Source organism: Diabrotica undecimpunctata, chromosome 2, assembly GCF_040954645.1.
Source record: "Diabrotica undecimpunctata isolate CICGRU chromosome 2, icDiaUnde3, whole genome shotgun sequence".
Taxonomy (NCBI): domain Eukaryota; kingdom Metazoa; phylum Arthropoda; class Insecta; order Coleoptera; family Chrysomelidae; genus Diabrotica; species Diabrotica undecimpunctata.
This window is the reverse complement of record NC_092804.1, coordinates 74301118-74322274: the sequence shown is the minus strand read 5'-3', so window position 1 is coordinate 74322274 and position 21157 is coordinate 74301118. Positions and strand designations below refer to the sequence as shown.

At 32.2% G+C, this 21157-nt stretch overlaps 2 protein-coding genes across 5 annotated transcripts in view; one reads left to right on the top strand and one right to left on the bottom strand.

The window, feature by feature from the left end:
- Positions 1-21157, top strand: part of rut (adenylate cyclase rutabaga) — a 933824-nt gene that overhangs the window by 366316 nt on the left and 546351 nt on the right. The gene's annotated exons all lie outside the window — the stretch shown is intronic.
- On the bottom strand, positions 12944-13576 carry LOC140433719 (uncharacterized). Its single transcript, XM_072521697.1, has one exon. It carries the CDS (start codon positions 13574-13576, stop codon positions 12944-12946), a length of 633 nt encoding a protein of 210 aa, XP_072377798.1.

Sequence of the window (21157 nt, the reverse complement as noted above, 5' to 3'; positions counted from 1 at the left end):
ATTTTTTGTAATATGTCATTCCCGATTATAATTTGAATTGAGTTTAAATATTTGTATTTGAATATATAATTTGAATTGAGTTTGATATAATTCATATATGATATTTTTGATTGCATTTTGTGTAACTGTATTAACAAGGTTTATTCATTTTATTACGAATTAAGTATATTATAACATGTGCGTATATTTTTCACTCTTTCACGTTTAATATCAAGTGTTTTTATATGACATATATATTCATATTTTTATTTTTTGTGTATTATTTCTATCTATAACGTGGTATATATACAATCGACAGTTTTGTTTTGTTTATGGTTCTCTTTTTGTGTGTCGTTACGTATTGATTAATATTTAAGTTTGTACTACATATATTCTTCTTCTTTTAAGTAATATATCTTTCTTTAGTTATGATTGTATATTGGGTTATGTGTATTTATTTTTAATTTCACCTCTTTTTAAAATAGAATTTTATACAGTCCACTGGATTTCATTTCTTTTCTTTATTTGAATATACATACCCAATCTGAAAGGGGGAAACCAGCGAGTTCTAGATTGAACAAAATATCTTCTCTCCCCCTTCAGGATGACCCCAATTGTTATATTGAGGTCATCGTATGTGCAGAACGCAACAATGACTTCTACTCACATTTTCCTGCCTTGTACTACTTCGTTCCCTGTCTTCGCAGCTTCTATTCCTTCGAACACAATTTACCTGTCTGTTATAGTTAGGTCGCTCTGTATTTCTTCTATTGTTAAAATCTTGTCTATTATTATTAGTACTGTTATTAAAATGTTGTCTATTATAATTAGTATTATTATTAAAATTTTGTAAACTATCACCATACCTAGTATTATTGTTATATGATTGTCTATATTGTTGATTATCATTCTTATTATATTGAAAGTTATTATTGCCTTTTCTATTGTTGTTATTATTACTTGTCATATTACCTCTTTGTATTCTTTGAATTAAATTAATAAAACTCTCTATTGTTTGAATATTTTGTACAGTTACTGTTTGCACCACATCAGCATCAAAATGTCTAGATACATTTAAGACTGTTTCATCCTGTCTAAGTGGTGGTTTTAAATATTTTGCAACTGTTATCAGTTTCAATGCATAATCTACCATATTTGATTTTAAATTTTGATTATACTTTCCAAAATATAGAGTTTCTCTAAACTTAGCTTGCTCTAGTTCACCCCAATAATAATTTAAAAATTTATTTTCAAATGTTTGAAAATTATCTAAATCATTTTCAATACTAGCAAACCAAGTTGCTGCATTGTCATTTAATGTCATTCTAATATAATCTTTTTTATCATTAATATTATTCACAAATCTTAATTTATGTTTTAAACTGTTTATGTATACTCTAGGATGCAAATTTTTTATATTACCAGAGAATTTAATCCCAGTCTCATTTGTTAAATTTAAGTAAGGTCTCCCTATGTCTCTCATTTGTGAAATATCATCTATTCTCTGTTCCACATTTCTTATTTGATTACTATTTATTTGGATATTTTGTTGTATATCGTCTAATTTTTCTTCTGTGTTTCTCCTGTCTTCGTTAATTTTTACTTCTAAGTTACATTTCTGTAACTCTATTTTCTGTTCTATATCTATCTTATTATCTTGAATAATCCTCTTTACTTCTGTCCTCTCATTTTCTATCCTTTTCTTGTAGTCATTCCGTATAATTTTTATTTCATTTGCTACTTTTTTCTCTGCAGCTTCAAGTTTTTTATCCATTTGTTTTTCTATTTGCTTTACAATTTTATTATTATTATCTTCTATTTTCTTTTCTAATTTTCTATAATTCTCTTCTAATTTCTGTTCCATTTTTTTCATGTCTTTGACTTCTTTTGAATTCTCTTCCAATTTTTTTATGTCTTCTTTGATTTCTTTTGAATTCTCTTCCATTTTTTTCGTATTCTCTTCCATTTTTTTCGTATTCTCTTCCATTGTCTTATTCATCTGCATTATTAATGACATCAAAGCTGCCATATTGACATTTTCCTCTCTTTCTGGATTCATTTCTGCAGTATCTTGTGGAACTTGAACTAAACTCTCCTCTTGTATAGGTTGTGTTTCTACTTCCACATCTTCTTCATTCTTTTTGCTTCTTGTACCTTTCTTTCCTTGAGACATTTTGAGACTTTACTTGTTCAAATATAATTAAAAATAAAATCTATATTTTTTTCTTTCTACTGATAATTAATTTAATTATATGAGAGCACTTATCTTCCCAAACTAATTCTTTTAAATAGAGAGCCCCGCGGTGGGCGCCAATATTGTTATGATGTATTGTTTGTTTGAATGATGAGCAATGAGTATTTTTAATAATATAATATATATGGTTTTTATCGCGGTTCTCAAAGAATTAGTTTGTAAGTACTTTTTTAAATTATCTTTATTAGATCTACTATGAAACACACATATATATCTAAACTAGCTAATGTAAATTTAAAATAAACTATCTTTAAATTGAAATTCTTATGAAACTAATTAAATTCTATAGACAATGTAAAATTTAAACAAACTATCTTCAAAATTGAAATTGTTATGACACGAACTAAATTATATTAACAAAAATTTTGTACCTTTCTGTCACTGAATGCCTAAATGAACTGTTTTCCACTATATAGATTATAATCACCACTCAAATGTCTTCTGCTCAGCTTCAGTTATCCTTGTTTTTATGAAATTACTTTTTCCAATTATCAGCTTCCACCAATTTAAGATATTTTTCTTCACAGCATTTGTAAACCACCAAGCAAACCAGCAAACAGCATTTATATTTATTCTTCTTTTCTATATATCAATATCCAATCACCAAATATATTATTTAATTTTAATATTCAATTAATACTTCTTCCATTATCCAATTATCATTTATACATAACATAATTTTTAATCTTCAATATTATTTTCTTTATACTGTTTCTTAATATTGATTTAACTCACTATATTGAACAATTGTAACTGATTGACTGCCTCTAATTAATTTTCATACTTAAAAACTCATAACTGAATGGACTTTCTTACTAAACTTTCTGACTGACTGACTGACTTTGAATCCAAATCACCGGGTATTTATATCTTTTTGGATGTTCCAGCACCATCTGGTAAGAAATCATGTTCCATTTGTTCTATTAAATACATGTCTGAATTTTCTGGAACAAACCATTTCGCAAACAAAGCCATCTCCGGTGATCTAGAGAATTCCTTACTTATCTATCGAGAATTTTGTTGGCATTTAGGCTTTTCAGATCAGAGTATACATTTAAATCAGTAACTTATATAAATTAAACATTTTAATTTAATAAATTACACATTTTAAACAACATAATATCATTATAACCCCACTTTATATTCTTAATTATTCTTAAACGTCACTTCAGAGTATGTATATCTGGTTGCCTAGTCACATGGCTCACTTAAATATATCTAAAACATCATAATTACTAAAAAAATACTTTTTATATGCTAATTTCTTAAAAATGCCCTCACATAAATATATTTTTATTAAATTCTCTAGTATATAACTTCTTAAAATAACCAAATACTTGTTATATCTAAAATTATCTAGTATATAACTTATAAATTATTTTCTTTAAACACCAATCATATCAATATATATATATATATATATATATATATATATATATATATATATATAGACAGTATAAGACAGTAGTGAGACGAGGATGATATTATAATCAATCATCAATAATAATACCAAGTTGATATAACACTGAATTAGGTATCTATTAATAGACAGTTCACAGTTCTCTACCTATTCACTACCATTAAATATATTATAGATTATCGTATTAAATAAATTAACAAAACATTCCATTTAACAAACTCTTGCTATTCTACTAAACGAAATAATAAAGGAGGCAAAGAACATAATTATAAAATAAAAGCAATTGGGTACAATCTCTAGTGAATGAAATATTAAGTTCTATAAGAGACATTCACTCATAATTGTTTATTTATATAGGTGCTGGTTTAGTTTTAATATGAAAATAAGTTATATGTAAATTTATCAATTAATATAAATACTATGTGTGTATGCAATCAAATTACGGTACCTGTGATGTTGATGGATACTTCTTCTTCTTCCTCAGTGCACTGGGCGATTCGGGAACAAAATCTTCTCACAATGTCACGTGGTCAGGGTACTAGTCACAAATACTGGAGTGTTTAGCGCGACGATTTATACAGGACTATCTCCAAACTAAGACTGCAAAATATGCGTGTCGCCCGTAGCTTGCTCCCTTAAGAATAGGGGGGGGGGCTGTACAGGTCCGTATTAATTTACGATGATAAGACATACACACACGTTAAGTAAATAATTAAAATATAAAAATAAAATAATAAAATTATTACTAAAAAACTGAGAATATGTGGAGGGACGTAACATTCCCACCCACCAAAATGCATATTTGCATTTTTAGTCAATAAAGGGCAAAGGGCATAGCTTAACCAAAGGTCGCCTAAGTTCACCTTTCGCGGTTTGTACGATAGCTACGCGAGCAATATCATCTTGACCAAAAATTAAAGTTTTAATTCGACCCATTTGCCATTGTAAGGGAGGCTTGGTCTCATTACGTATTAGTACGAGTGTACCTATATTAGGATTACCCTCATTTTTATGCCACTTCGAGCGTTGATGAAGAGTATGTAAATATTCTCTGCTCCATCTTTGCCAAAAGTCTGCATGTAATCGTTGCAGCAATTGCCAACGACTTAGTCTATTTAAATTAACATCACTGTAATCCCGATCGGGAATTATCTTTAAAGGCTCTAGTGTAAGAAAATGACCAGGTGTTAACACTGAAAAATCATTTGGATCATTACTGACAGGACATAAGGGACGACTATTTAAGACAGCCTCTATTTGTATTAGTAATGTATTGAATTCTTCATAGGTTAAAACCTGTTCGCCTATGACTCTAGACACATGTGTTTTTACGCTTTTTATACCCGCTTCAAACAATCCACCAAAATGAGAAGCTGCCGGGGGATTTAAATGCCATGTAATGACGTCGTTTTTGTCAAAATGTGACTTAATGTCTTCTAAATAGGATTTTGCTCCTACAAAATTTGTTCCGCAATCAGAATAGACAACAGAGCAACGTCCTCGACGTGCTATAAAACGTCTGAATGAGGCTAAAAATGCCTCGGTACTAAGTTCAGATACCAATTCTAAGTGCAAAGCCTTAGTGGCAAAGCATACAAATAGGCAAATATAGGCTTTCGTTCGTTTAGCATTTTTAAGCTTATTGGCTCGTATCAGAAAAGGACCGCCAAAGTCGACGCCAACGCAAGAAAATGGTTTGGCCTTGGATATCCGTAGGTCGGGAAGAGCCCCCATAGGTGGCTGATAATTTTGAGGTTTTAGTCTCCAACAGGAAAGACATTTTGAAAGAACACTACGAATAACACGTTTGGATGAAATTATCCAAAAGTTTTGTGACAAGGCGAAGTGCGTACCTTGAATGCCTGCATGTAGATGTACAATATGGATTTCCGAAATAAGTAATTTAATAAAATTACCTTTGGAAGGTAAAAGAAGAGGAAAGCGCTTGTCATACGCTAATTCTGACTGGCTAAGTCTTCCGCCCACTCTTAGGAGATCATGTGAATCAAAAAAGGGATTTAATTTTTTCAAATATTTGAATTTTATAGAATTACCCTTAACCTGTTCTATTTCCTCCTTCAAATATCTTTGTTGCACTAATCTAATTAGTTGATTAGTGGCGTTACTTTGTTCCTGAATAGAAAGCTTTCCAACTGTTCGTTGATTGGCTGATTTTAGGTTACCAACAAATCTAAGAACATAGGAAAAGATACGTTTTAATTTTGAAAAGGAAGAAAATCGATTACAGAGATTATCGACAAATTCATCAGATGGAAAAGACAAAAGACAACTTTTCTGTTTCAATTCTAAGTTATGTTCAATAGAATCGGTCAAAGAGAATGACCAGTTATCTTCAGTAGTGCGAAGAAACTCCGGACCCACCCACCAAGCAGGAGTATTTAAGAAATCCTCAGGGAAAAGTCCACGGGATCCGTGATCCGCACTATTTAATGAAGAAGGAATATATCGCCAGTGCTTTGAAGCTATCCTGTCTTGAATATAAGAAATTCTGTTACTGACGAAGGTTTTCCATTTATATGGCTGTGAATTAATCCAATGAAGAACAACAGTCGAATCTGACCATGCGTAAATTCTACTAAACTGTATAGTGAGAGTCTGCAGTATATAAGATAATAATTTACTAAGAATTACTGCTGCATTGAGCTCGAGACGAGGAATAGTTTGTACCCTGGTAGGAGATACCTTTGTTCGAGCTAAAAGAAAATAAGTTTTGATGACTCCTGTATCATAACACACACGAAGGTATGTAACAGCAGAAGATCCACGTAAAGAAGCGTCGCAAAAGCCATGAAGCTCACAGGAAATAATTGCATTTAAAGAAATATGACGAGGTATAGTAAACTTAGATAGTATAGGCAGTTCAATTTTAAATTGTTCCCACCTTGAAGTAATTTCCAAAGGTGGAGTTGCATCCCAATCTAAATTAAGTAGCCAAAGACGTTGAATAATAGTCTTCACTATCAAAGTGACAGGATTAAGAATACCGTAAGGATCGAATATGCGAGCTATTTGGGATAAGAGATTTCGCTTTGTGCAGGAAGCTTGAAGAGGTAAAATTTTGTAAAAGAAATCATCAGATGATGGATTCCATCCAAGTCCTAATACCTTTAACGAAGATTGATCTAAGTCAAATGAAAAAGACTGTTGCAGAATATGATCCAAAGGAATATTAGCGAGAGAGAATAACTGAGGGGCATTACTTGCCCATTTTCGTAACTCAAATCCACCACGTTTCAATAAAGATATTAATTCTTTTATAGCAAGAACACTATTCTCTAAAGAATCCTTTCCTGTCACCACATCGTCTACGTAAGTATCTTTTAGGAGTATAGATGAGGCCACAGATAAGTCCGGTTCGTCGAGTGCTAGCTGCTGTAGAGTACGAATTGCAAGATATGGTGAGCTAGACACACCGAAAGTAACCCGAGTAAGTTCGTATTCAGCAATAGATTCCTGTTCCGAAAAACGCCAAAGTATTCTTTGAAATCTTTGTTGCTCAGGAGCGATAAGAATCTGAGTAAACATGGATTTAATATCTGCAGTAAAGACATATTTATGAAACCTGAATTTAAGCAATAAATTTACAAGATCATTTTGTAATTCTGGACCTGAATATAACGTATCGTTTAAAGACGGAAAGTTAGGGGCGTGTGTGGAAGCATCAAACACAACGCGCAATGGAGTAGTACTGGACTCCTTGTAAATACAATGGTGTGGTAGATAATAAGCATTATTTATTGCCGTACTTGGCTGAATAAGATTTAAATAATGATTATCTATGAAACTTTTGATAAAGCTTGAATATTGAATCTTAAGTGATTCATTTTTGGCAAATCTGCGCTCTAAAGAACTAAATCTTTGTAAGGCTAAACGTTTTGTGTCGCCAAAAGAAGGTATTTCGTTTTTGAAAGGCAGCTTTACTACAAATCTGCCCTCGGAATTTCTATAAGTGGTATGAGTATACAGCTTCTCACAGAATGAGTCTTCCGGAGAATAAGATTTAACTTCTGGTACTTCCTCAATGGCCCAGAATTGTTTTAATGTCGCATCTAATTGCTCAGAATCATTAGCAGAAAATGACGTGAAAAAGGAATGAATATTTGTTATATTTGTAGGTGGAATATTTCCCATCAAAACATAACCGAAACTTGTTTCAAGAGCTGAAAGCTGATCATTACGGGTTTTAATAATTCCTCCTGTTAAGATGTAAGGAAAGATATTTGCTCCTAATAGAACATCAACTTTACCTGGAATATTTGCCATTTTATCAGCCAACCTTAAATGTTGAAGATACGGCAAGTTGTCTAAAGAAATTGGAACAGTTGGCATATTTTGACAGATTTGAGGAAGAATTATTGCATCTATCTCGCAATGAAAGTTTACGTCATAAGACGAAGAAATATTCAATTTTACGCCTGATTTGGCTGGGGTGCACATTCTATCAAGACCTTGTATCGATAAAGCCGCATTGAATTTAGGGAGACTTAATTTGTCTGCAAATTCTTTACTAATGAAGTTAGCTTGAGACGCACTGTCTAATAAGGCTCTAACTTCCAAGGCTTTACCAAAACGATCGAGAACATAGATTGTAGCTGTAGCTAGCAAGACATTATTTGTCAAAGTATTTGATAAGGCGGATACAGAAGGCATAGGATAGTTAGATGAACTAGCAACCTCGTTGTGAGAAGAAGAAGAAGAATCATTCGCATTGAGATTATCAAAGTGAAGAGAAGTATGATGTTTTTTATTACAATGTGTACATCTTTTGGATGAAGGGCATTTGATCGTAACATGAGTTTTAGACAAGCAGTTTATACAACATTTATTCTGTTTAGCAAAGTCAAAACGTTTTTGAGGTGATTCAGCAAGAAATTGATTGCATTTAAATAAAGCATGATCTGAACCACAAAATAGACACTTATTTTTGACAGAACTGGTCAAAAATGTAGAAGTTTGACGAGATGAATACCTTACGTTATTAGAAGTATCGGAATTAATAGATTTAACATTTTTGCTGACTTGTCTTTTATATGACTCCAATGAAGTGCAACGCTGCAATGCGAACTTATAAACTTCCTCATAGGAAGGTACATTTTTTGAAGCAAAGTGTAATTCGAAAGCCCTAACTGTTTCTACATCCAATTTGTCCATCAGTAAATTCATTAGAATAAAGTCCCATTGAGCGGGAGAAAAAAGTAATTTTTCTAAAGAGGCTAAGTTTTCATTGAAAATATCTAATAATTTTCTAAGTGAAACAGGATCATCCGTTTTAACCACACTGGCATTTTGAATATTTTTCCATAATGCTCTAGATAAGTCTCGTTTACCTTCATAGCGATCAATTAAGGTGTTGTAAGCAATTATATAATTAGAATCTTGGAGCTTAATGTTTTTAATTAAATTGTAAGGTACTCCCTTAAGTGATTGCAGAAGATAACTAAACTTTTCTATATTAGAAAGATCAGAATTATTATGTACAAGAGCATTATATAAGTCTATAAAAGTGGGGAAATCTGTAATCTCGCCCGCAAATATACTTAAATTTAGTTTAGGAAGATTTACGTTACGTTTTGATTTGATTTGTGGATCAGCGGACACATTTTGAGTTCCACTAGTTGTATTATTTAATAAAGAATTATGTTTAAAATAAAGAGAAGCTATTTTATTAATACTATTGGCAAATTCAAACCTAATTATTTCTTCCGTATCCAAATTTGCGTCTTCCTCGACAGCAATTAAATTAATTAATTCAGTATGCTGATTATTGAAGCTAGTATTGATAGCTTCATAATCTTTTGCAGCAAAGAGAAACCCTGGAATTAATGAACCATCAACCAACACTTCCTCTGCCAGTTTTTCCATTTGTTTAATCTTACAAATGTCAACGTTTCTCAATGCACGCAAACGAACAATTCTATTTGAACTTCTAGAAGACATTATTGTAGATATAGAAAAAGAAATTTATGTAACACAAAGAACCTTTAAAGAATGATCTCAATAAATTCAATATGAACTCGTATATGTAATATATGTAATACTTTTAAAGTTATGAAACTCAATAAGTATCAGTAAGAATAAATATTTATTATATATGAGTATGTATAATCGAGCAAACAAAAAAAACAACACTCCAAGTATTATTTAAACAAAATCAATATATATTTATTTAATTGTAACTAGAAATATACGCATAAAATATTTTTAAAACCAGTAGTTCAATTAATATTGCGTTTTTTTTAATTTCCTAAGTTATATAAAATAAATATATAATCATATAAACCCCTTGTATTTAAAGAATTCTAAATTGTAGATTGTAACAGAAATTGAACGTTTTTGGAAACTTTCAACGGCTGTACTTCGATTTAACAATAAGTCAGGTAGAGACCCTGGTTTGGGATTATCGCATCTGTTGCAAGATGTGTACCGCTGTGGAATTTATGTACCGATAGTGGAAATTTTTCAATGATTTTAAACGACCTTTGGTAAGAAACTTTGCCCAAATATTTAAAAATTTATATAATTTGATCACGTTTTTAATTGAATAAATTATTTAAACTAATTTTAATGCGGATAGAAGGACCAAATGAATGAAATATTAAGTTCTATAAGAGACATTCACTCATAATTGTTTATTTATATAGGTGCTGGTTTAGTTTTAATATGAAAATAAGTTATATGTAAATTTATCAATTAATATAAATACTATGTGTGTATGCAATCAAATTACGGTACCTGTGATGTTGATGGATACTTCTTCTTCTTCCTCAGTGCACTGGGCGATTCGGGAACAAAATCTTCTCACAATGTCACGTGGTCAGGGTACTAGTCACAAATACTGGAGTGTTTAGCGCGACGATTTATACAGGACTATCTCCAAACTAAGACTGCAAAATATGCGTGTCGCCCGTAGCTTGCTCCCTTAAGAATAGGGGGGGGGGCTGTACAGGTCCGTATTAATTTACGATGATAAGACATACACACACGTTAAGTAAATAATTAAAATATAAAAATAAAATAATAAAATTATTACTAAAAAACTGAGAATATGTGGAGGGACGTAACATCTAGTTTAAGGAGATGCAAAATAAATGGAAATAGCTTAAATAACTTACTACTATAGTCTAACAAATAAAATATGAAATTATTTCCAAAATCACTCATCGTAACTGGTCGAAAATACCGGAATCACGTGTCAATCGTGAATTCTAGGAAATTTTGAATTCGATCATTAGCGGCGCATAAGAAAATATGTTTTGCCTTGCTGACCACTTTAAATTGTAACAATCGTCCTCATTACTTAAGCCCTTATAAGGGAGGGGTGCCCTCTAAACTATGTTAGCTTGTTGTCTCTATTGGCTGCGATCCTTTGACATATGGACGGCTTTATGCAGACTTTTTTCCACCAGAGTTGTAGGGGAAAGGATGAGGTAGCTGATCCATTTATTTAAAAGCGAATATTTGTAAAATCATATTCTCACCTTCCTACATTTGGTGAACAATAAAAAATAAATATAAATCTCGACGGACCAGCGACCAATAGGTTGCAAAATTGTGGATTAGAAATAGTGTAGGAAAACTGAAAATCGAAAAATTCAAATGAGACTTCCGCTAGAAATGTTTTTATGAAAAAATTTTATGATTTATATAAATAAATAGCAATATGGGAAATCGCCTTTTAGAATGATAATAAAATAAAAATATGTTCTTCAAATATACAAATGTTCATGTTAAGCGTTCTTAACACAAAATAAATGAGTATGTACAGAGCAAAAAAGTTTAGTTGTATATCCGGCAACCCTGTAATTTGTCGGACCATATATTTACGAATGATTGGCACAAAAAACTGTTGATTTTTTCTGTATTAAAGAATAATTTTAGGTACTTACATATTAGATTCACTAACACTGAATTTAATAAAGTTAACTTTTTAATAAAATAGAATTTATTCTATTTGAGAAGCGTGAGATGAACTATTTACTTGCTTCCATTTGAGAAGCTAAAGAGGGAGTTTGACTAGTGTTTCTATTAGAGAAGACAAATACGAAATGATTTAAGGGTAGTTTGGTTTGAATAGTTTGAATATAAAAACTGACAGACGCAGGAGATGAAAAAGCAAGAAGAGGTCATCAATTATTTTAATTATTACTGTCTATTTATTAAAAAAACTATTGTAGAAAAGACAATTTTTTACAACAGTATTTATTTGATCTGCCCATCGTGTTGGATATTTTCATCTTAGTCTTCGGCCTTCTACCTTTCCTTTGACTACCAATAGTTCCATTGTCCCTGTTCGTCTAGCTAAGTGGCCGAAGTAATTTAGGTATGCTTGGTTTACTTTTTTATTACCCTGTCTTTTATACGAAGCTCTTCCAGAATTGACAGGTTGGTTTCATATTCTGTCCAGAATACGGGTAGAACTCTCCTATAGACTCACATTTCGAAGGCTTCGATCTTACTCCTAGCGATGTTTTTGAGATTCCATGTTTCAGCTGCGTATGTAGCAATGGGAAAAATAAGGGCACTGACCAACCTGACGCTAGTATTCTTTGCTAATCAAAAAAGGTATATCGATGGAATGCAACCGTATATACGTATTTCTGACTATTGGTCGTCTTCAGTACGGTGCAGCCAAGTTAGTTAATACTCCAAATTGGTCGCATTGCTCCTGTAGTGATCCTATCCCAAGTTAACATGCTCCTTTTATAACTTGGCTGCACCGTACTGAAGACGACCAATAGTCAGAACTACGTATATACGGTTGCCTTTCATCGATATACCTTTTTTGGTTTTCTGTTTTGCGAGATATGCCATTATATTTTACTTATATATATATATATATATATATATATATATATATATATATATATATATATATATATATATATATATATGTTGGAAATATCGGGTATGTGGTATATATTAAATAAAAAATCTTTGTTTTTTCTTAAGCTCAATATTTCGCCATTTATTTAATAGCTTCATCGGGAATAAAGAAATTAAAAGATTATACACATAAATAAAATTGAATATTAAAATAACATTATTGTTGATGAAACTGTACATTTAATAAAATGCATGTTAAAATTTAAAAAATCTTTGAGCACGTTCGTTAACAATAAATGTTAACATTGTGTATCAATAGCTGTTTTTCGTCTCATTCTTCCTCCTTTTTTGGGTTTGGTTAGGTCTGCTTTCGGCAATGGCTTAATATCTTGAGGCGAAATAAATACTGCTGGATTATTAGGCTTGGGTGATGGAGTAGTGTGTATTTATGGTGACAAGGTAGTGGATAGACCCGGTTGACTTTCCAAGTGACTGTTGTGTTGAACTGTAGGTGATTCTGGTTGATTATTTTCTATGTTTTCTTCATATAGAGGTCTATCAGTTACAGTTGATGCATTAAAATCACTATCGTTGAAAATCTCTCGATTGAAAGGCCAAATACCAGTGCAGGAGAAACCAGCAAGAATATTGACAGGCGTAGTAGCCAAAGGATGTGATGTTCTTACAATTGAAGGCAAATCGTATATAGTCATTCTTTTTCCAGGATTATTTTTTATCCACTGATCATCAGCATTATTAAAATATTTCTTAAACGGACCATATACTCCACGATCTAAAGGTTGAAGCCTATGTGAAGTGTGCGGCGCAAACGAAAGTAGAGTAATGAAATTAGCTCTGCAAAATTCTATCAGAGATATCGAAATATGAGACGAGTGGTTGTCTAGCAATACAAGCACTTTATTAGCTTTACTTGGCTTTACGTGTTTAACAGAATGTTTCATAAAAACAAGAAATTCCTTATCTTGCATCCATCCAGACTTATTTCCAGTTCCTATACACCCAACTGGTCCATCTCTAATAAAGTGGTCTTGAAAACGTAATCGTGGGAAGACGAACATTGGGGGTATGGTATTTCCCACTGCATCAATGGCGACACAGTGTTACTAGAGTTCCACGTTCCTGGGATGATATGGATCCTACTTGCTTAGTTCCTTTTCTAGCTATAACTTTGGATGGCTTCTGAACCGTCGAAACACCCTTCTCGTCAATGTTATATATATATATATATATATATATATATATATATATATATATATCGTAAGGCTCAAAATTATATCTGTCTAAAACAGTTCACAATTTATTAAAAAAGTTGTTTACATTTTCTCTATTAAAATTCATGGCTCGTGAAAGGCTAGTAGCTTGAGGTATACGAAGACTTAAATTTGGATTTCGTCGCATAAAAGCAATAAGCCAGTCTTCACTTGCATGTTCAGTCGTGTTCCATTTTTCTGGGTAGGACAATCTGTTACACTTTGCAAATTGAAAAGCTAACTTGCGTAAATCTTTTGTGGTAAATCCGAAATACAAATCTACAGTAGTTTTGCAGTATTTAGCAAGCTGTAACTCCATTTCATCATTAAATACTCTGTTGTGAGGATTGTATCCAACCCGAGGTTGTGAGTTTTCACGTAACGATTTAACATAGCTATATAAAGAAACGTGACACATACCATAATCTTTAGCCACTTTTCTAATAGATTGGTTAGTATCTATTACCTTACTAGCTGCTTAGTCATAAATAATTTTTGGCGTTAACCCCCTTTCCGTTTTTCTTGACCTTGGCTTCACCATTTTTCGTCGATCTAGAAAATAAAGAACTCTATTAAAAAAGAATATAATATGTGTCAATTGTAACATGTTACAAACGATACCGCAGTGTGTGTTACAATCGACACCAAGTTAACCTATAAATAAGAAAGATTATTTTTGTATACATTATGCCCTTTGTAGAAAAGGTGAGCTACAGTAAACGAAATTAAAGATGTTAAAAAAGATTGGCCTTACATTAAAATATTTTCAAGTTAAGTTTTGAACGGCAAAATCAACAATTTGTGACGCACCTAAAATGTACTTTTATGATGAAATACAAACATGTGCCTGGAACTTGTGCAATAGGTTACGGCTAACTCTGAAACTACAGTCGGTGGTGTGAGGTAGATATTCGTCTATGCATATTAGTGCATTTTGATTTATTTCAAAAGATGGCGCAAATATCACTATTGTTAAGGTCTGTACACATATACGAGCCAAACAGTATGCATACGGTATGCGAACGCTATATTCGTTAATGTGTACGGCAGAAAAAGCTGCTTGCGTACTGTTTCATCGTGACTCGTCGCGAACCAAATTGTTGCGGTTTATTTCACGACTTCAAAGGAAACTCGTCTTTCAGTTTGGACGGCGCTTACTAGACGCAGCGAACATTTTTATTGTCTCATCAAATCGACATTGTGTGAATGACGTGTTCCTTCCTAGAGAGACGTGAGAAAACAGTAAACTGATTATTGTACATATTTTTATTTTTGTTAAACAAGCAAAAACAGAAACATAAATCAGTACCCAAATTATAAATAAAATGAATCATTTCGCACATGTGTGTTCGTTGTTGGTTTGTCGCTTTCCATGGATCGAGATAAGTATGCGATCAGTACGATGTATAATATTTTTCAAGGATCTGTACGCGTACGGTACGTATACCGTTTGGCTCGCATATGTGTACCCACCTTTACATTCGACACCCATTACAATTGACACCAGTCTCCCTACATATATAAAATTGCGAGAGCTCAAAGTAGAAAAAAAATTTAAATGCGACTTCATTTTAATTAATACAATTATTTTATCTAAATTAGTGAAATGTTAACATGTCAGTGTTTTTTTAATATGTGCGACAAATTCATAACAAATATTCATCTCTCATTAATGATAATCAAGAGCCGGACCTGGATTTCTTAGTGGTTCATTTTTTTAGTTAACGTGTGTTACTTTCCTAAAGAAACAACCTGTATAAAACGTTGCCATTATTCCTGTAATTCTTTTGCTTTAAATTTCAAAAGACGTCTTTATAGCGTACTGTTTGGATAACTGGAGTAATAACAGTGTTTGATCTAATCTGCAAATTTTTGATGATATAGTTTGTCATATAAGTTTTACTTGTATAGTTCTACTGTGTTCTATTTTACGCATTAATTTCCTATTCCTATCGCTTTCCTTTTTAAGCAATCTTGTTGCTGCCATCCCATGGCCCTTCACTTTGTTTTCCTTACGTTTATATAAAAAGTACATCTTTCTCCTTATACGCCGACTCAATTTATTAGGTGTTAAAGATCAACAACCTAGTTAAACTAAAACATTCTCCAATGCCACGTACTGAATCATTCAATCTAGTCACTTTATCACGTACTATAAATTAAAACTTTGCCCTTTTACTGAAAATATCTCTTGGTATTTACAAAATCGTATCTGTTATTATCCGAATGAAAGATTGGATCAATTTCAAAGCTATTTATAACAAAAAAATTGTCAGTAATTAAGTAATTACAAGGTATGGTCTAATAACACATGCACTTAGAGCTATAATTTGCCAATATCATTTGCGTTCTTTGATGTACGTTCTGTCACGTTTCCAGCAGTTGATTTTATTCGTGTTCATGGTTGCGTTATCACTATTAATTGGACGAATAATTGACGATTGCCCATAATTGCCATCGGTGGATAATATCGCACGTGCAAACATCAATAATATTCAATAAACAAACCGTAGAGTATTGAAGCGACGAATTCAAAATTCCCAAACTTTAAATTACTATTAAGGACGTGTCTATGGTCAATGTAGTCCATTATATATATATATATATATATATATATATATATATATATATATATATATATATATATATATATATATATATTATATTTCTAAAGTATTCAACTAGTGAATTCAGAGGTTTAATCGGTCATTCAGGTTGGCAAATAAAAAAAAGAAGTCAACTACTTCATAAGTTTATTGAAGACGTTTCGCTTTATATTTCTAAAGCTTCATCAGTTCTCTAAAATATAATATATATATATATTATATATATATATATATATTATATATATTATATATATATATATAATGGATAATAATATATAATGGTATATACAGTATACTCCCTCTATAACGAACACGGTTATTACGAGTTTTCGCTTATAACGAGGTACATTAGATGTCCCGTGAAATTTCTATTGAACTATAACCCCCTATAACGAGGTAAATTTGGTTATAACGAGAGAAAATAAGATTAAAAAACGTGTTTTTTTTACGTTTTCGACCCAACCGTGGTTATAAATAAATACCCTTTTTAACTGTCCCGCAATAAACTTAACTGCTGCCCGCACTAAACTTCTTTACAATAAATACAACTGTTTCACATCTTTAGAAAATATTATAGATAGAATAATACTGGACAATTTAAAGCAGTTAAAAATGACAAACTTTTTTCAATTGCAGAAGCAATATTTTATGTTATCCTTCAAAATACGGTTTATACATTATGCAGTTGGAAAAAAATGTAAGTACAGATTTCTTGTTTTAACGAATATCATTGACAATAAAAATAAACAACTCTTTTTGTTTTAACCTATTTCATTGACAATAAAAGCAAACAACTTTTTTTCAAAAACGCCATTCAAACAATATTTATTAGCATCTTATATTGCTCCGAATTGCTTCACTATAGGAAGTTAATGTTTTAGAAAACTACATATTCATATGTATGCGCAGTATTATTGTTGTCTGATATAACGAGATCGGCTTATAACGAGGTAATTAGTTTGCCATTTCAGTTCTCGTTATAGAGGGAGTCTACTGTATATATATATATATATATATATATATATATATATATATATATATATATATATATATATATATATATATATATATATATTTATCGGGTAAAGTGGTCTGTCATAAAAATCTTTCTTTTTTCTTAATTACTCAATATTTCGCCATTTATTTAACAGCTTCTTCAGGAGTAAACTAAAACAATTTGAACATTACAAAAAATGGCGTACAAATACATTTTAAAATACTTACAGAATTTAAAAGATTTCGCAAATAAAAATATTGAATGTCAAGATTAAATTGTCTTAAGCACGTTCGTTACAGCTATACGATAAAAAATTAAAATTATTTCAAATGTAAAAATAAAAATAACAATAAAAGAAAAGTTAGAAGAATAATATTTCTTTGATGAATTATAATATAACTAACCTTAATAATTCATCAAAGAAATATTATTCTTCTAACTTTTCTTTTATTGTTATTTTTATGACGTTTTATTTCTTGATGACATACAAGTAATTTTGAGAGAATTTTGGGATACAATTTGATCAAGACCAAATACGAGTACCACACATAGAGGCGGAAATACTCGTTTTTAGGTGTTTTTGACAGAGACGCTTGTTGAAGATTATTAAGGTAATATTTTTTAAGCTTTAGTTGTTTTAAATGTTAATAAACTTGATGTAAGTAGTGTTGTTTTGCTTTACATGTCCATAAAAGCTTGTTACATTTAAAGTTTTGTATAATCTTTGATATTAGAGATTTCGAGATGGTTTTTTTACGAGAATATTGAGCAAAGATGAAGCAAACTTGTAATATTAATAAGATGTAGCTTTTTTTCTAATAAATTCCACACTATATTGCATGATAAAATAAAAAAAAACTTTATTTTTATACTTCGTATATGGGTAACAAATTTTATCAATATTTTATTTATTAGTAATATGATAACTCTTATATTATTAATTTTACGAAAAAACATTATTCTTCCAGATTTAGAAATACGGTTCACACTCCCTCTAAGAGGAAAATTCACTTATCCCAGATATCTACGGTATCAAAAGGATTGAGTTCTGGTGGAACTCTTTATCGGAATGTTATCGAGCCCTAGGTGACTTGGTTTGCTGGAGTATCTCACAAAAAATTTCGTACACATCTGGACGTCACGAGGAGTACAGCTTTCTGCATGGCCTTATAAAAATGTTCATTTAGACCCAGCTGTTTTATGTTCGCTAGGAGGTTTTTGGGAATAACACCAGTAGTAGATAGAATAATAGGTACTGTCTGGGTACTTTCCATTGTCCATTGTCTCCTGATTTGTATTTATAGATCTCTATACTTGGCGATCTTTTCGTTGTATTTAACACGCAAATTATTAGTGTAAGGTATCGCCACTTCAATAAGTGTTGTTTGCCTGGTAAGTTTATTAACTAGTATGAGATCCGGTCTTTTATGTGCCACTGGTTGGTCTGTGAGCACAGTGCGGTCCCAGTATAGCTTGTAGTTGTCATTATTAAGCATTATGTCAGGGACATATTGATAATAAGGAAGATGGTCGGTTTGGAGAAGTCCCAGTTTATCAGCTAGTTCTAGGTGGATAATCTTTCGTACTGAGTCATCTTCTTCTTCACGTGCCATCTCCGTGACGGAGGTTGGCAATTATCATGGCTATTCTGATCTTAGATGCTGCTGCTCTGAATAGTTCAATAGATGTGCATCCGTACCATTCCCTCAAGTTACGCAACCATGAGATTCTTCTTCTTCCTACACTTCTCTTGCCCTCGATTTTCCCTTGTATAATCAATTGAAGTAGGTTGTATCTCTGAGTCATGACGTTGTTTATAATCAGTTCCGATAAACGCCTGGCAGCCCCCGGTAAGATGTTGGATGGTTTCTTGGGCTTGGCATCCATATCGGCATTTGTCATTTTGGACTTGAGGATCTTTGACAATATATTTCAGGTAATTTTTAGTTGGAATAACCTGATCCTGAATGACAAGTAGAAAGCCCTCAGTCTCAGGAAACATCTTTCCTGATGTCAACCAATAGTTCGACGCTGTATTGTCGACATATTCTTGGCTGATCTCATTGAGATGTCGCCCATGCAGAGGTTTACTCATCCAGGTGCGCATTTTTTCTTGCTTAGTCAGATGATTTATGCGCATTTCTTGTTCCCTCAGTTTTAGCGGCGTTGTATCATCTACTGCGCAAATTACTCGATGCAAGGTAGATGTCTCAGCATGCACCTAAAGATAAGTTCTTAAATTAGCAACCTGTTTATCCAATTGCTCATCTATGTCCATAAGTCCTCTTCCCCCTTAATATCGCGGTAATGTTCTCTCTACTGCACTGCGTGGATGGTGTTTTTGCGCCTTTGTGAGAAGTGCTCTTACTTTCCGCTGAAGACTCTCTATATCCGTTTTTGACCACTTTTTAATACCAAGTGAGTAGCTCAGCGTGGAAAAGGCGTGTGTATTTAATGCCATAAACAATTTTTACTATTAAGATATGACCGATTTAGTTGTTTTACTCTTCGTATGAACTCGGAAGTTAGTTCGGTTTTCATTAGTTTGTGATCAATTTTTCGCGCTTGCTGTACTCCGAGATATTTGTACATATCATTTTCACCCATTGCCTCGATGTTTTGGCCATCTTGCATATCGAAACCTCCTGGCTGAACCTTTCCTCTGACTATATTTATTATATGGCACTTGTCTAGTCCAAAATGCATACTAATATCATTTGAGAAAGTTTCTACAGTTTTTAGCATCTGATCTAAGTGGTTTCGAGTAGAAGCCATTAATTTTAAATCATCCATATACAACAGATGATTAAGCTTCGCCATAACAGTGTTGTTACTTTTGATGCTAAATCCTGAGTCAGTGGAGTTCATCAGCTGAGATAGTGGGTTCATCGCGAGTCTCCCTGGAAAAGACCCCGGTTAATAGGGATATCTTCAGTTTCGAGATTGGTTTCACCAGGTATTTGAAGGTGAATTTTAGTCTTCAACTCTGCCATTATATGCTTCAAAAAGGTCTCGAGATTATCATCGACTTTATATATTTTCAATATATCTATAAGCCATTCATGCGGTACTGAATCAAAAGCCTTCTTGTAGTCAATGAGGGTAGTAAAAAGGTTTCTTTTTTTTATGTATACCTGGTTAGAAATGACTGAGTCGATGATAAGTTGTTCTTTGTAGGAGCCCTTAGCTCATCCTTTCTGTTGAGGCTCTATGATATTGTTCAGAGCACAGTGTTGGTAGATACGCCGGGCCACACAGGATGTGACCAATTTGTACAAAGTTGGAAGACAAGTAATTGGGCGGTACTTGGCTGGATCTTGGGTGTTATTTTGATCCTTCGGTAATAGATAAGTGGTTCCCTGAGTAAGAAATGATGGTATCTCCTGTGAATTAGAAATAATATTATTAATCAATACTGTTAAAAGCTCATGAACACTCCAAAACTTCTTTAGCCCGAAGTTTTGAACTCCGTTTGGTCCAGGAGATTATCAGTTATGAAGCTCTTTGATAATGTTCGAGACTTCTTCAGTGGTGAAAGGTTCATAAGGAATATTCCTGTAGTGTTGACAGTTGTTCGTCGTGTCTTCAATCCATCCAGCATTGTTGTTATGAGTAGCTGGCGTCGAAAGTTGGTTTCCCCAAAACTCATGAATTTCTTCTTGGTTTGGGTAGGATTTATTTACATTTTCTACAGTGGAATTCAGTTTCCTATAGAAAGCTTTCTCTGCATTCTCAAAAAGTATATTGTCGCATTTACGGTTGTTACTAACTTTGTATCTCCTTAGG